The sequence below is a fragment of the Lobosporangium transversale genome, assembly GCF_002105155.1.
Source record: "Lobosporangium transversale strain NRRL 3116 chromosome Unknown BCR41scaffold_3, whole genome shotgun sequence".
Classification (NCBI taxonomy): domain Eukaryota; kingdom Fungi; phylum Mortierellomycota; class Mortierellomycetes; order Mortierellales; family Mortierellaceae; genus Lobosporangium; species Lobosporangium transversale.
The window spans coordinates 492,189-506,365 of record NW_019028981.1 but is presented as its reverse complement, the minus strand read 5'-3'; the positions used below and the strand labels follow the sequence as shown (position 1 = coordinate 506,365).

Genomic DNA, 14,177 nt, shown 5'->3' with positions numbered 1-14,177 from the left:
GTTGACTACTTGTGAGATATTGGCAAAGCCGCGTACATGAAATGCGTGACCTGTTGCCATTATCACATACATGGAAAGAAGAGGACGACAGACGTCATAAATGCGCCTATGTTAGAGATTGCAATTGAAAAATAACTCGGGCACTGGTTTCTGGACAATTCGCCCAGTCATTTGCTGCATTCAGTAGGGTCTTGTGAGTACCTGCGTTCTTGCTTGAGACTATAAATTTAATCTAATTATTGCCTTGGTGGCCCACCATGACAAGCAAGCCAATGTTTACCATTAACTCACTTCAATTGTTGAAGATTAAAAAAAGAATATCTTTATAAAACAAAAATAGATATGAGTAACACTGCCTACGTATGCGTGCACCCACGCCTTTGAAATTGTTGCGCGGTAGCAATGGAATAAGGGAGATGGTGGCAATGTTTGTGCACAATGATGTAGTGTCGGCCACACGAGTCACAATTATTTGAGGCTATGATCCCCTCACAACTTACGATCCACACAAAGATTTTTTTTTTTTTTTTTGGTTCACCTTACTCATCCATTTTTCTTTCTCTTTTCCTCCTCACTTATTAACAGCCGACTTATATTTCCACTCACGCGCACTGGCGCTTTCTACACTAAACAATGCAGGCCACATCTGCTAACGCCACCACTACCACCGCAGTTCCTACCAATCAGTGGTCTGAGATCAGAACTCTAATCCACCAAGCTCTTGACTTGAGGAGTATGATTAATTGTAGTCAAGTTTCAAAATCATGGAGCGCCGAATTCACTCCAAGGATATGGAACACAATTAACCTCAGTAGTCAGCCTCGGTTTTCAGAGCTGCCATCAAATATCATTGCTAAGAATGGACAACACATTCGTATTGTCAGAACCGTCCGAAAAAAGTCGGAGTTTGAGCTTTTTAGGGATCCCAGTATCCAAAACATTGAACAAATTCGAGTCAGACCCAAGCCTAGTTGTCGACAGCAGACTTTCCAGCTCATCCGAAGGAACTCGCGTACCCTATTAAAACTGGACATCAGAATGGGGAAGTCCATTATATCGCATCCAGACTTTGCACTAGAGGACGCATTTGTCTCACCTGACCTAGATTTTATGCCGAGGCTCACTGAACTTCGAATTCAAAATCTTACGATGACCCGAAAAGCGCTTTCAACTTTACTCTCACGATGTCCAAATCTGACATACATCGATATCCTATCATGCGCTATTCATGGTGATGGACGAAGTCCAGGGGAACTATATCAGCATAAAGGCGTCATCTACCTCCATGCCTCATACCATCGAGTTTTCAACCCAGATCCTGATTCACCATCAGACAGTGATACTGCGGTAGTTCCATTACTCGCACACTTTCCAAAACTGGAATACTGGAACGTGTGGGCGCATAACATCCAACTAAAGGATTCCGGAGTCGAATCCATCGAAACCGCTATTAAAAAGTACAGCCCGGGAGTCAAGAAGCTAACCGCATATCGAGCTACTGGTTCAATAGTGCATGATTTGCTCGCTAAAGCGTTTAAGAACATTGAGTCTATTTGTTTTAATTATGAAAATCTGTCAACTTCTGGAATCTTGGGTTTCCTTTTGCACAGTAGCACATTGAGGACCCTCCGAGCCATAGACCCTAATTTTAGAGACTGGAGTTATGATGCGGACCGGGTGATCCCTGTGCCAGACCCACTTCCAAATGCGTGGATGATTCACATGATCTTTTCGAGATGCGCGTTCTTGACGTCTGTAGACCTTCCAGAGCATGAGTTGGACATGGACATAATTGATATTTTCCCATGGGCGTGTAAAGACCTGGCTCGACTTCGCATTCGAATCAAGGGACTCGATACCAAAGAGCTCATCATGGCAATGATCCGTAAGTGGTCTCGTGGGGTTTACATCAGACGGAGACAAAGATGGATGGGCGAACAGGGGCAGACTGCAAGTAAATATGAAGGTAAAGCGATCAAAACTCCAGATAGCCTTGCTGCTATCCTTGAAGAGGTTGCACGAGCATTAATGACGGATAGAAGTGATGGAAAGGATGAAATAGATGATATGATAAGCAACGATTTTAACAGTATTGTTCCTTTAGAAATCGAGGGTGAACCAGCAAACCCTGTTGTGGACAGAGTAGCAGCCCACCTGTTGAAGTTTGAAAAGCTCAGTGAAGTCTGGCTAGGATACAAAGTCTGGAGGTTGTAGTCTCAAAAAAGACTTTCAGTCTGCAATATTTGGAAAAGAACAGATGCTCGTATTATATACACAAGTTCTTTTTTTTTTTTTTTTTTTTTTTTCTCAAATTCTCGGCGAACAATTGTCACACGGATCTTATATTTTTCGTTCTTGCAGCAAGCAGACTGAATTTGCCCAGTCTAGCCTCTCTTGGTTTGGCAAAGCCAAAGCATTCAGATCTACAATGTGTGCTACTTTTTTTTGATACCTGCCGGGTTGTCAGATTTCAAAAGCTCTAATACAGCCAATAACCGATTTACAACCTTCTTTGTAAAAATGAGGTTGCAATTACATTTATACATCTGTATTTGGAGAGGAAATGATCGGCTTTGCTGTCATATCACGTTCCCACTCAGATCACGTTTTCTGTCGTAATTTTGTCACAACTGTAACGAGACAAGGTGTCTAGTAGACTGCATGAACGTTGGTATGCTCTGTGTATGCTCCAGCATGATGTACCCACCATGCAGTTTTTTGCTGTGCATTGTGAAGTGTAAATGTGGCAATGTGTAATTGCGAGGGATGTACGTTTATTCTCTTGTTCCGTCACACATTCGACAAAAAAAATTTTTATGTCCAATGCACCAATCAATGTGGGCCAGAAAAAGAACCAATCCACTGATTATAATTTTTGTATTGTTTGTCCGCCTGCACTGCACTTGCTCATGCTCTTTGCATTGACCAAATGATTGTTTGCCCACTAAACAACTCAATAGACAAAAAGGGTGGAGAAAGTGGACCACCCATGTTCTCCTCCAGTCTTCAAGGTTTAGAGGAAAGTCCATTTCTTTCTTTTCTTTCTTTCTTTCTTCTTCTTTCACGCACTCATTAGCCACAGAAACACACAGATAACACACTCCTTTTCGGTTTTTTTTTTTTTTTTTTTCTTGTACCTTCTTCCTCTTCCCTTCCTCTTCCCTTCCTCTTCCCTTCCTCTTCCCTTCCTCTTCCTTTCCTCTTCCCTTCCTCTTCCTTTCCTCTTCCTTTCATTTTCCTTTCTCTTCCTTTCTCTTCCTTCCTCCTCTTCACGATTCTTTTCTTTTCTTTGTGTTTTGTGCTTGTTTGTTGCAATCCTTTTCTCTTTGTGTTTTGTGCTCTTTCTTCACACAAACACATACACAAACACGTATCTCTCTCTTTTTTTCTTCTTTCTCTTACACCTCGCACTTCACACTTCATACTTCACACTTCACACTACACCACACTTCACACAAATTATCTTTTTCACTTCTCGCCATCACACTGCCTGTTCTGAATAAAACAAGGCATAACTTCCTCTCTTTCCCGTCATATTCACCAACCGACACTACTCATTCTCAATACGCGGTTGCTATCCTTTTTCCTTTTCATTGAAAGCTCATCACTGCGCCCTTTAAACGAGCAACGAACAACAGGCATCGAACAGTCGGAGCAGTAGTGAAGCAGAGCACTGACAGGTATCAACATTGACACTGAAATCGCTACCGTTCCAATACAACTATCGATTCATAGGACTTCAGTCTTCCCTTGGCTTATAAAATTATCGCACATTTTACTCCTTCTATAGGTCATGGTCCAACAGCAACCTGCTGTGCCTGACAGCACCTCAATCCTCCCTGAAAAGTCATCTAACCATGAAGCCATCAGCATCACAAAGAACTCTCTTGATGGAGACTCGGGCACTACAAAACACATAACAAGCACCGGTGTGAAAAAGGATGTCAATGTAAATAATGTTTCCACGCCGCTCGATTTCATTAACAAATCCTCATCATCCCAGGAGGAAAAAGATGCTATAATGCCCACTCAACGAACAACTCATAAGAAGGGCAGCGGTGACCGTAGTAGACCCGCTCGATTGATCAGAAATCTACATGCCAGCTACTTTAATCAACATGCATCAGAACAACCATCCCATAACCCAACGCTTTCAACTACTACCAAAGTTGTACAATCTATGCGTAGCAATGTGTTTGCGTTTGGTGCTATTGCTTCAGTGGCGGGCTGTGCTGTCCTTCTTGGACAAAGCCAGCTGGGACACAAGTGGAATGGTTTTGGGACCATTGGACTGATTGTTCAAGTCACTTACCATGGTATATTTGCGACAACCTGTTCCTGGCAATGGTTCAAACGAATGGCTTTCAATAGCAGTAACAGTGTCGGCCAAGATAAAAGTGATTGCAAAGAGGGAACTGACTGCACTAGCGACAGTGCTTTTCATCCTTCAGGAGCAACAGCTTCAGAACCAAGTCATATCGTGGGCTCGTCGATGACGAGTGACAATGAAGATACATGTTCTGAATCAGCTCATGCAACCTCGTACACCAAAACCGTCAAAGAGTCTTCATCGCTTTCCTACTGGATATTGGGCTTTGGTCTCTTGGGCCTCCTTGGATTCACCCCTGCTGCGACTATTTACGCTTGGAAATCATACATTTGGAGCCCAGTCCTCGTCCTTGCCAGCCTGTCGCCTCTAGTGATTGGGCCGATTTTAATCGGTCTGGACAAAATAGCCAATGCCGCTTCTGAAGACGAGACGAACCATGCAGCAGAAATTGATAATTTGCAGATGCGTCACGAAGATCTTATGGAAGTCTATAGGAATGACAACATTCTCAAGAAAAATATGCTGCTAGAGACAGTTGGCAAGGAAGTTCAGGATGCGGCAACCTTAGCTATCGAGACTCTGCGCCAGATGACTCCTAAGAGCTTGTTTCCCCCTAGTGTCTCTCGCGAACAACTCAGTCCGTGTACGTTGCCAATACCCATCACTAGTATTCTCGGTTTATTCACGACCATGCGTCACTTACAGTATATTGCTAGGAACATGCAGCGTCTTTCACGAGTCATGTTCACAGAGTATGTCCAGGGGATTGTTGAAAGGACTTCGCCTCACTACCACCGTGGAGAGAATAAGTTTGATGTCGGCGAGTTTGTTCAAAGTCTCGGTGACCTTGTTTCAGCCGACGCTTCGTTGAAGGGAGTTGAATTCGTTATCTACCACTCTCAATACGGTCTCAACCACGCATCCATTAAGGGAAGTGAAGAGAGCTGGAGACATGCCCTCATTAATGTAAGTCGACTTTGGACCTAAATTTGAACCAAACGCATGCTAATCATAAAATAGAGAATGATGTTACTATTGGTATTGCGTTTGATGAATATTAACGACCCCATGCGTTTTTTCCTCTTTTACAATCATTTTTCTAGCTTATTAAAAGCATTGTTGATTGCGCTAAAGCCGGATCTACTGTTGAATTGTGCCTTTCAGTGTATGCCGTGGGTACACCTACTCAGGAAGAGAACAGGGTTATGGTCAGCTTCGAGATCATGTATTATCCGAATCCAGACTCCAAACTGATGGAGGATGATCTCGCACAATTGAATACTCTCCTAGCTTCCAAGCTAGTTAGAGCCATGGGTGGATCATTAGAGATCGAGCAACTGGAAGGCTTTGTCAAGAGATTTGTTGTTCAAATCGAAGTTGAACTTAGCTCCATTTCTCATGAAGAAAAAACCTGCAATATCAAGCAATCAGACGGTCAGCAGCGTCCTGTTCATCCCTTGGAGTCTAAAGTTGACGAAGCAGCCCAGGTAGCAGCCACTAAAGACAATGCTCAAGAACCGGAAAAGGCGCGAGCAAATCCCGCTCACGAATCACAACAATTTTACCAGCAGCATATCAGAACTCCTCTTGTATCCCCTTCACCCCCACCCTCATCACCCCCACCCAAACGAACTGGTGTAGAAAGTAGCCAAAAAGTTTCTGGAGAACCTACAGTACCGGAACTTGTGCAATTCAGCCAAAAACTTTCAGGATTCAAAGTAGTTTTAATAGCAAGGGAGCATTCTGCTTTCGCTGTCCGTCTTACAGGATATTTGAAGTCATGGGGAATTAATGTGGTTAAGAGAGCCATTCGCGACTGTAATGGAGCGCACAATGAATTCGATTCGAGCGATGTTGTTGTCTCAGAGGAACCCCAGACGCCTCTAGGCGGTAAGAGGACGAACTCTTCCATGTCTCTTAGTGGGAAATCTGGTTTGTCTGGCAAGGCTGAATCGCAATCAGCAAAATCTTTCAATCCGGCTTTTATCATGATTGACGATGATATCAACGCGCTTAAGCAGCAGATTATCAAAATGCAATCCACTCCTCCGTCACCAGCGCCTATTGCTGGGGCGAGCAAACGGCCAACCCATCGTCGGCACAAGTCAATCACTTCCGTTCAACAAACCAGTGTCATCTACTTTACTAGCCTGCCAACATTTAAGCAAGCTAGGGATACTATCATGTTTATTTTGGGCACACACTCTTCGACTATTCATTACAGTATTGCTAATACGCTAGCTGGAAGCACATTACAAGGACCACTCGGGCCTCTTCCTTATATTTTGGTCCTTCCCAAACCTGCAGGCCCCCGACGTGTATTGACTGCGATACACACGGCCATCAATGTGCCGGTCTTGGATCAGTCATACAGTCCTATCGCTACTGCGCCCACGTCACCTGCTCCAGCCCTTCATCGCTTTAGCGAGGAGATTAATCCTTTGGATAGAGATCAGATCATATATGATCCAGTACTAAACCAGGCCTTTGCTCGCGTTCCTCATTCCACTCAGAGTTCACCCGGTGGTCTCAGCCCTAACAATAGCCTAAATCGTGAGAATCGACATCGGGATGATCTTGTACGTCAATTAATCGATGCAGGAGGAAGCAATGGGCCGGTGACTAACCCATTTGACCATACAACCGCAAGTATGATGTCACCAGAAACACCAGGATCTTTGCAATCAGTTGGCTCCCCAACCGGCATTCTCATCCCTGGAAATGGCAATAAACCAGCCGTTATCCAATTTGACCCTACTGCGAAGCCATCAGGGACGCTTTCTCCTTCACTAATAGGAACTGGTCTTCGACGTGTCTCGACCAGCATTACACGTACTCCTAATCAGTTAGCCATGAACAATGAAGGTGGTACGGTTGTTATACCTTCCGCTACTAGTACTGGCAACCATCAGCCATTCTCATTCATTCACAGCCAGAGAGGGACTGAGACTGGTACCCCAAGTGGCTTTATCCGTTTAGGTAACGGACAGATGATGCGACCAAATATTGGACGTTCGCCTCTGAGCACGCCGCCTGCCATCACTCAGGCAAACGGACTTTTGTTCTCACCGCCTGCAGTTAGACACTCGTCTATGGCTTCACCTTTGCCACAACGACCCGAGCCTGCAACTATGCGTAATAGTAGTAGTGGTAGTGGATCTCTAAGCAGCAGTGGCATGGACAGCCCTAGACTTCCTCATCCAGTTCTTCCACATGGTGCCATACCCTCCCCTTCTCCACTGCCCACATCACCTGGCGCTTTGCCTCGTGCAAGTCCGGGCACTTCTGGTATTATTTCTAGCCACGCAGCATCACCACCTCCTTCCGATGCTGTTGCTGTCCGTCCACGAGGCCCTCTTTCAGCAAAGAAGACAAAAGACGCGAAGCCATCCAAGTCAGCCCCTTCATTGATCCAAAGTGGGGTTGTAGAGAGAGTCAGTCCCTTGGTGAATGTGCTTATTGTCGAAGGTGTGTTTTTTTTTTTTTTTTTTTTTCCTCCATTCGACACCGGGATATTTGTTGTGACAAGCAAGCTAATTCTTTGTCTATCCATATTTATTTTCTTCACAGATAACGATATTAACCAAAGGATTCTTGTCAAGTTCATGCAACAACGCAAAATCAAATATGATCTTGCTAACAACGGCTTGGAGGCTGTAGAGAAGTGGCGCGTAGGAGGATTCCATCTGGTGTTGGTGCGTATTTTTTATTTTAGTTTGTTGTCATATTTTATTTTTAGCTTTATTTTCATTTTACTTTTATTTGTTAATGTTCCTGTACTAATACGTTACTTTGCTTTTTTCCAAACTCAGATGGATATTCAAATGCCAGTGATGGATGGTATTGAGGCCACGCGCGAGATCCGTCGGCTGGAAAAAGCACAAAAGATTGGTGTGTTCCCCACGGATAAGCCCAACTCGGTTGGTAACTCGATGCAGGCAACACTTTCGGCATCATCCGCAGCTTCTTCGTCTTCCGCTTCCAGCCCTCCAGCATCGCCCTTCCGCTCCCCTGTCATTATTGTGGCGTTGACGGCTTCTGCAGAAAGCGAGGATCTGAGGAAGACAGCGCTTTTGGCGGGATGTAACGACTACATTACCAAACCTGTTGTACTTCCATGGTTAGAGCGTAAGATTGTGGATTGGGGATGCATGCAGGCTCTTATCGATGTTGATGCCTGGAAGGAATGGAAGCGTGGGTTGGAGGGAACAAGCCCAGGAGCTCCTAGTACTGGGCCTACAGGTGGCCCGACGCCTGCATTGAAAAAATCACTTGCAAATGCGGCAAGTGTGACAAGAGCCAACCTGAAGCGGCCATCGATCAGCTCCCGGTCGATCAAGAACTCCAAGGCTGCTGCTGCTGCTGCCGCCAAGTTGGCGAGCACGGCCGTAAAAAAGGAAGAGACAAATACGCAGAGCAATGGGGTAGTTGCAGGAGAGTTTGACAAGGCACCCGGAAGCAAATCTGCAATAGATGAGGCAGATTTGAAAGGAGGGAAGGACCCGATCGTGAAGGAACCGTTGATGACGTCCAATAACGCTGCTGAATCGTCAGTTGCAACGTCCGAACCAAAACAACCTTAACCGTAGTCCTTCAAACTTCTAGCAGCCAAGCGATTATTCATTTGGTAGATGTTGCCTTTTTTTTTTTCTTCCTTTTTCTTTTTCTTTTTCTTTTTTATTAATGACCTGTATAATATAATATAACTAAGAAAGCATGATTCCGTCGAGAAGATTGTTATGTGTTTTTTTTTAAAAAAGACAGTTACCATTGAGTGCTGACCAATGTAGCTCGTTGGAGATATGGAGGTTTGAAATTATTGCTTCTATTCTTAAGACTGCTGTTGTCCTTACTTTCTTTTTCGAGATGAGTTTGAGAGTAAAATATGATTGGGCTGGATAAAAGAACAAGTAGGACCTTGTAGAATGGGTATGCTAAACATTCTTTTTTTTTTTATAACACAAAACTATGTGTCCACGCTTAAACAAATATCATCGTATTAACCCTCACTTTCACACAGATGTTTGAAGAAGTGGAAAGGATGGAACAAAAAGAAAAAGGTGGTAATCACCATTCAGTCCCTTCAAGTCAAGCATATTGCATGGTTAAAGGTCAGCCTGATGAAGCCCTGTCCTGACTGTCGCCAGTCTTCATAGTTCCCTCAATGGGACTTTTCGCTTCGATCCGCCTGTGTCATTATCCGTCAATAGAACGGTTAGTAAACAGGTAGACTACACGCTCAAGCTAATGCGCAATGAACCTGAGGATTACAATTGCCCGGAGAGAATTGCTGTCGTGTCCAATGGACACAGGATCTGATCATAAATGGCACAGACCTGGCAGACAGCGTTTGTTAACGAAGCCGGGTTCAATCTGCATCTTATGCGTAGATTTGGTCGAGCACCGCGAGGAAAAAAGGCGTTAAGAATTGGCCCTACTTAGTGGGGACAAAATGTTTCTGTCGTAGTCGCTGTTGGCAAGGAGGGGGTTGCCGCCTCAGAAGTACGCTTGGGCGCCTTCAATACTCAGACTTTCCAAGTCCTCCTGGTCGACAAGTTCATCCCCGCCCCGCCCCGACCCCAAGAGTCATCATCATGCAAAATGCGTCTTTCCACAGATCGCAGGATGTACAAGATGTCATCGGTGGTAAACACACTTGCTTGCGGCTGCTTCCGTATGCCCCTCAGCTAAACGCAACCGAATGAGTCTTTGAGAAGATCAAGACGCATGTACAACGCCAAGATCTTCATGATCGGAGAATATTAGCAGGCCACATCAATAACAGCATTCTAAGCATTACATCCAAAATGTGTTGTGAGTGGATACGTGAGGCTAGCGGGAATTTTCCCTAGTGTGCAGAGGCAAACCCTTGGGTCGCTTCTATGCATGAGCATCAAACATCAAAAAGTTAAAATTTTTGCGAAATTGACACCTGTATTTACGAAAAAGAAAAAAAAATTCTACGAACTCATCTTGAAAAAGGGACCAGCAGCAGCGGCACCTTGACACAGTAATCTATATTCATTCCCGGAAGGTAATCTCGAATTACCAGCAGATGTGCATCTGACACGCTGTACAAGTTGGAAGGATGACTCCGGGAAGGAAGAAGGCCTTGCATACCCGATACTCGACTTCCAAATGGCGGTACCCTCTTGGGTGACGCGCCGCCCCTAGTCTTTGAGATGAGATTGACAAATTAATATTTCAGCCTGCTTCCTTATATATATCTCATTATATTCCCTCATCCATTGTGAAAATAAAACTAAAAAGAGACAATGAAGAGAGAGATGTTCTTTTGGACAAATCTGTAGAACAGTGGGCTTAATCTCAGCTGCCGAAGCTCTATTTGTATTCAACTAATTATCAGAAAAGGCGGTAATTGTCGCGTTCTAGCACGGATTCTGACTTAGAGGCGTTCAGCCATAATCCAACAGGTGATAGCTTTGGGGCATTGTCTATTCAGACAGGCCTAAATTCCTATTATTTAAATGAACAGTTTCTCTTGTGCTAAGTTCAATTACCATTGCAGCAACATTTCATCAGTAGGGTAAAGCTAACCTGTCTCACGACGGTCTAAACCCAGCTCACGATCATTATTAGTGAGTGAACAATCCAACGCTTATCGAGCTCTTCTTCAGTATAATAGGAGGGGTCGACATTGAAGGATCAAAAAGCAACTCGCTATGAACGCTTGACTCCACAAGCCAGTTATTAAAGCGTTGATGATGGACTGTTGTAATTTCTTTGTGCAACCTGAGATCAGTACGTTACGCCACGCGTTTAACACGTCATGAATAGTATGAGATTGTATCGCTTGATTTCTTTACTGAGCATTGCAAATAGTATAACACGGACAACATGGCATGGGGTTGTTTTTATTTACAAATATACAAATACCTATTGCGAACAAGTTCTTTCGTTTAGTAAAAAGTAATAAGTATCAAGTGAGTGAAGGTCATGAGGGCAATTGGGGCACAGGCTAAAGTGTTGGTGACACCAAAAATGGGTTGGGTTGAGAGACAAGACAGTCACTCATTCACATTCTATTGCCTCCATGCTTTAAAAAGCATTTTGTAAAACCTGTTCATTATTCATTCCTTACAATTTCAGCCATGGGAAAGAAAAAGTCCAAGAATGGCTCCAAAGGACCGCAGCCTACTGCAGCTATTGAGAATAACTCGATTGCATCAGACCAAGCATCAATGCCACTACAACCGCATGTTGTCAGCCATAACGATAGTGCAGATACAATGGGCGTAGCTGCCGCTCCTGCAGAAGCGGCAAAAATCGAGCCGCTGCACTTTTCTTCGGAGCCGGATAATAGAGACACTTTCATTCCCATTGTACACACACCTACTCCCGTACTTTCTGATGATAATCCACGGATAAATGAAGCACAGGGGCGAAATAGAGAGGGTTCTACTGAAGAAAATAGTCAATATAAGCCCATCAAGCAACAGCAGCAGCAGCAGACTGAACGTGCTGCTCCAAGGCAGTACGAAGATGATGACGAAGATTATCAAGATCACCGCAATCCAGAACAAACGCCTCTTCTCCATGAAGCCTCACGGGATAGCAATGACTACAGTAGTGATGAAGAAAGCGAAGGTGACAGAGGAAGTCAAATTCGAAGAAGAGGGCGAGGACAAGGAAGAGGAAGGAGTCCTCAACAGCACCAGCCAACTACATGGATAGAATGGGCAGTACAATATGGGCTACATCCTAGGACTTGGACTTGTCAGACGTTTATCAAAGCTACTTTGCTGGTGACATTATTGACACTCGTCGTTTTATCCTTTACAGTGTTTCGCATCCAAGATCATATCAAGGATATTCTAAAGTGAGCTTTCATTATTTTTATTACTTTTATTACTCCTATTGCACAGGACTCAAGCAATCTATCATAAGGTTGAGCTAATTCTTTTTATTGTTATTATTATCTGCTTTACCAATGATACTCTATCGATGTTTTTCTTTGTTCACAAAAAATATAGATACATCGATCATCATAAGCAGATTGGTGCTGTGCTTTTCATACTATCGTATACAGCGGCATGTACACTCTTCTTACCAGGGTCTCTCTTCACTGTCGGCGCTGGATTCCTGTTCAAGCCTTTTCCTCTTGCATTGTTCATTATATTAATGGGTGATGTTTTTGCAACAGTTTGGTCATTCATTTTTGGACGCTATGTCTTTTATGACTGGGTTAAGGATCTAATGTCGAGGCACCCAAAGTTCAACGCACTGGATGAGGTCATCAAGGATGATGGTAAGGATAATCAAATAATAATAATAATAATAATAATAATAATAATAACTGTAAAACTGATAGACTGATACCAAATGTCGGGTAGTTCTAACGTATGTCTTTTTTTTTCTCTCTGCAATAACTATTAAGGTTGGAAAATCGTAGTCATGTTGCGGCTGACGCCGGTTCCTTTCAGTCTTATCACGTACTTTTTCTCTATTACCTCTATTCGCCTATGGACAGTGGTGTGGGCAACATGCGTAGGCGTTCTTCCTGGCTCATGTATCGGAATATGGATTGGGTCCTTACTGAAGGGACTTTCCGGAATCGACAACCCAGAGTTGGAGACAAAGAACCTAGTGATCTTAGTAATGAATGGCGTCTTCATAGGTTGCTGCGTCCTGGCGCTTTCCATCTTTGGCAAAAGGTCTCTTCGTAAAGCAATGAAGCGATTGGAACAACACCAGGCCTTGACAAATTTACAAGAAGTTGAGATTGTCATTGAGGGAGTTGCTACTGTGATCCGAGAATTAGAGGATAATGCCAGTATCCCACCATCACTCAGGAGCACGATGATTGAGCAGCTGGCTGCAGAGGAGACGGACCCGAACTACTACTACCGTGGAGATGACCTTGAAGCCACTCAGCGGCGTCATTTGGGAGCGTTATCACCGCCAGAGGACCGTGAAGGAAGTAGAAGCAATAGCAGCACGACGGTTTCGAATACTCTTGTGGGTCATTCTGCTGGTACCGGCAATACAACAACCAAAATGCCGACCAATGCGGCGTCATCGTCTGGTTTTACACGCGGAGAAAAGATTATGTTCATCCTGATCGGTATAGTTGCAGTTTTGAATGTCTGTATTTGCATTCCTTTGTATTATCACTTCGCAGACTAAGAGTAATAAATTACAACGGAGACTAGTTTAATCTATGCAACATTTCTTGATGTCGCTCGGTGGAGATCTGGTCAATACAAAGCAATATTCATGTGCATGTACATAGAGTTCGATTTGCTGAATCGCAAGGTGAAAAAAATAAAAAATAAAAAACGGTTGTGTGCCCACATCTTGCATTCCATCCTTTCTTTGAGTATCGTAGGCCCTATAATTAATTAGATAGAAACTGTCTCCGGGTGGACTGGGAAGGGATTTTGTAAGACTTGCCCGACTTTCCATTGAGCCTAGGAGCCGTAGTAGGCTATCTGGCATCATATGATCGTGCAAGAACTCGAAGTAGGCCCACAGTGCCAACTCTCAGACATAGAAAGCCATCTGGCGCATCATTGCCTCCTAGCCTAGTAAGCTATCGTTGACTCGTTCTGGATTTGACGCTACAAAAAATTAAGAACTAAAGCTTCTGTCATTTTTCTTCCTCTCTATTTCCCGTGCCTTAATCCTATCCATAGATAATATCCACGTTCACCGTGGGCTGTAAATATAAAGGTCACTGTTGGCAGTGGAGGAAATGGGTGCAATATTTCATTAATAGGCGAAATGTTTCATAGGCTTCATGTACACAGAGACACAGAAGCTGGCACAGATGCAACTTTGACAAAAGAGGCACACATCGTCGTTAACATTCCTATAACTTCCTCAT

At 43.9% G+C, this 14,177-nt stretch overlaps 3 protein-coding genes across 3 annotated transcripts; all 3 read left to right on the top strand.

Annotated features, from left to right (window-relative positions):
- Positions 1–633: 633 nt before the first annotated feature.
- On the top strand, positions 634–2,214 carry BCR41DRAFT_367313 (hypothetical protein; the record flags this gene model as incomplete). Its single annotated transcript, XM_022026292.1, has 1 exon — positions 634–2,214. The coding sequence occupies one exon, from the start codon at positions 634–636 to the stop codon at positions 2,212–2,214; it is 1,581 nt and encodes a 526-aa protein (XP_021885430.1).
- A 1,579-nt stretch (positions 2,215–3,793) lies between these two features.
- Positions 3,794–8,913, top strand: BCR41DRAFT_367312 (hypothetical protein; the record flags this gene model as incomplete). Its single annotated transcript, XM_022026291.1, has 4 exons — positions 3,794–5,296; positions 5,434–7,798; positions 7,901–8,025; positions 8,143–8,913. 4 exons carry the CDS (start codon positions 3,794–3,796, stop codon positions 8,911–8,913), a joined length of 4,764 nt encoding a protein of 1,587 aa, XP_021885429.1.
- A 2,508-nt stretch (positions 8,914–11,421) lies between these two features.
- BCR41DRAFT_383457 (snare associated Golgi protein-domain-containing protein) lies at positions 11,422–13,536 on the top strand. Its single transcript, XM_022027468.1, has 3 exons — positions 11,422–12,170; positions 12,325–12,599; positions 12,729–13,536. Exons 1-3 carry the CDS (start codon positions 11,443–11,445, stop codon positions 13,475–13,477), a joined length of 1,752 nt encoding a protein of 583 aa, XP_021885428.1. The 5' UTR covers positions 11,422–11,442; the 3' UTR covers positions 13,478–13,536.
- The last annotated feature ends 641 nt before the right edge of the window (positions 13,537–14,177 follow it).

What these genes read in the sequence shown, in the direction of transcription:
- BCR41DRAFT_383457 (XM_022027468.1), top strand. Translation starts at nt 11,443, where the DNA reads ATGGGAAAGAAAAAGTCCAAGAATGGCTCCAAAGGACCGCAGCCTACT. An exon ending in CATATCAAGGATATTCTAAA is followed by an intron (nt 12,171 to 12,324) that starts GTGAGCTTTCAT and finishes CAAAAAATATAG; the next exon opens with ATACATCGATCATCATAAGC. An exon ending in TGAGGTCATCAAGGATGATG is followed by an intron (nt 12,600 to 12,728) that starts GTAAGGATAATC and finishes ATAACTATTAAG; the next exon opens with GTTGGAAAATCGTAGTCATG.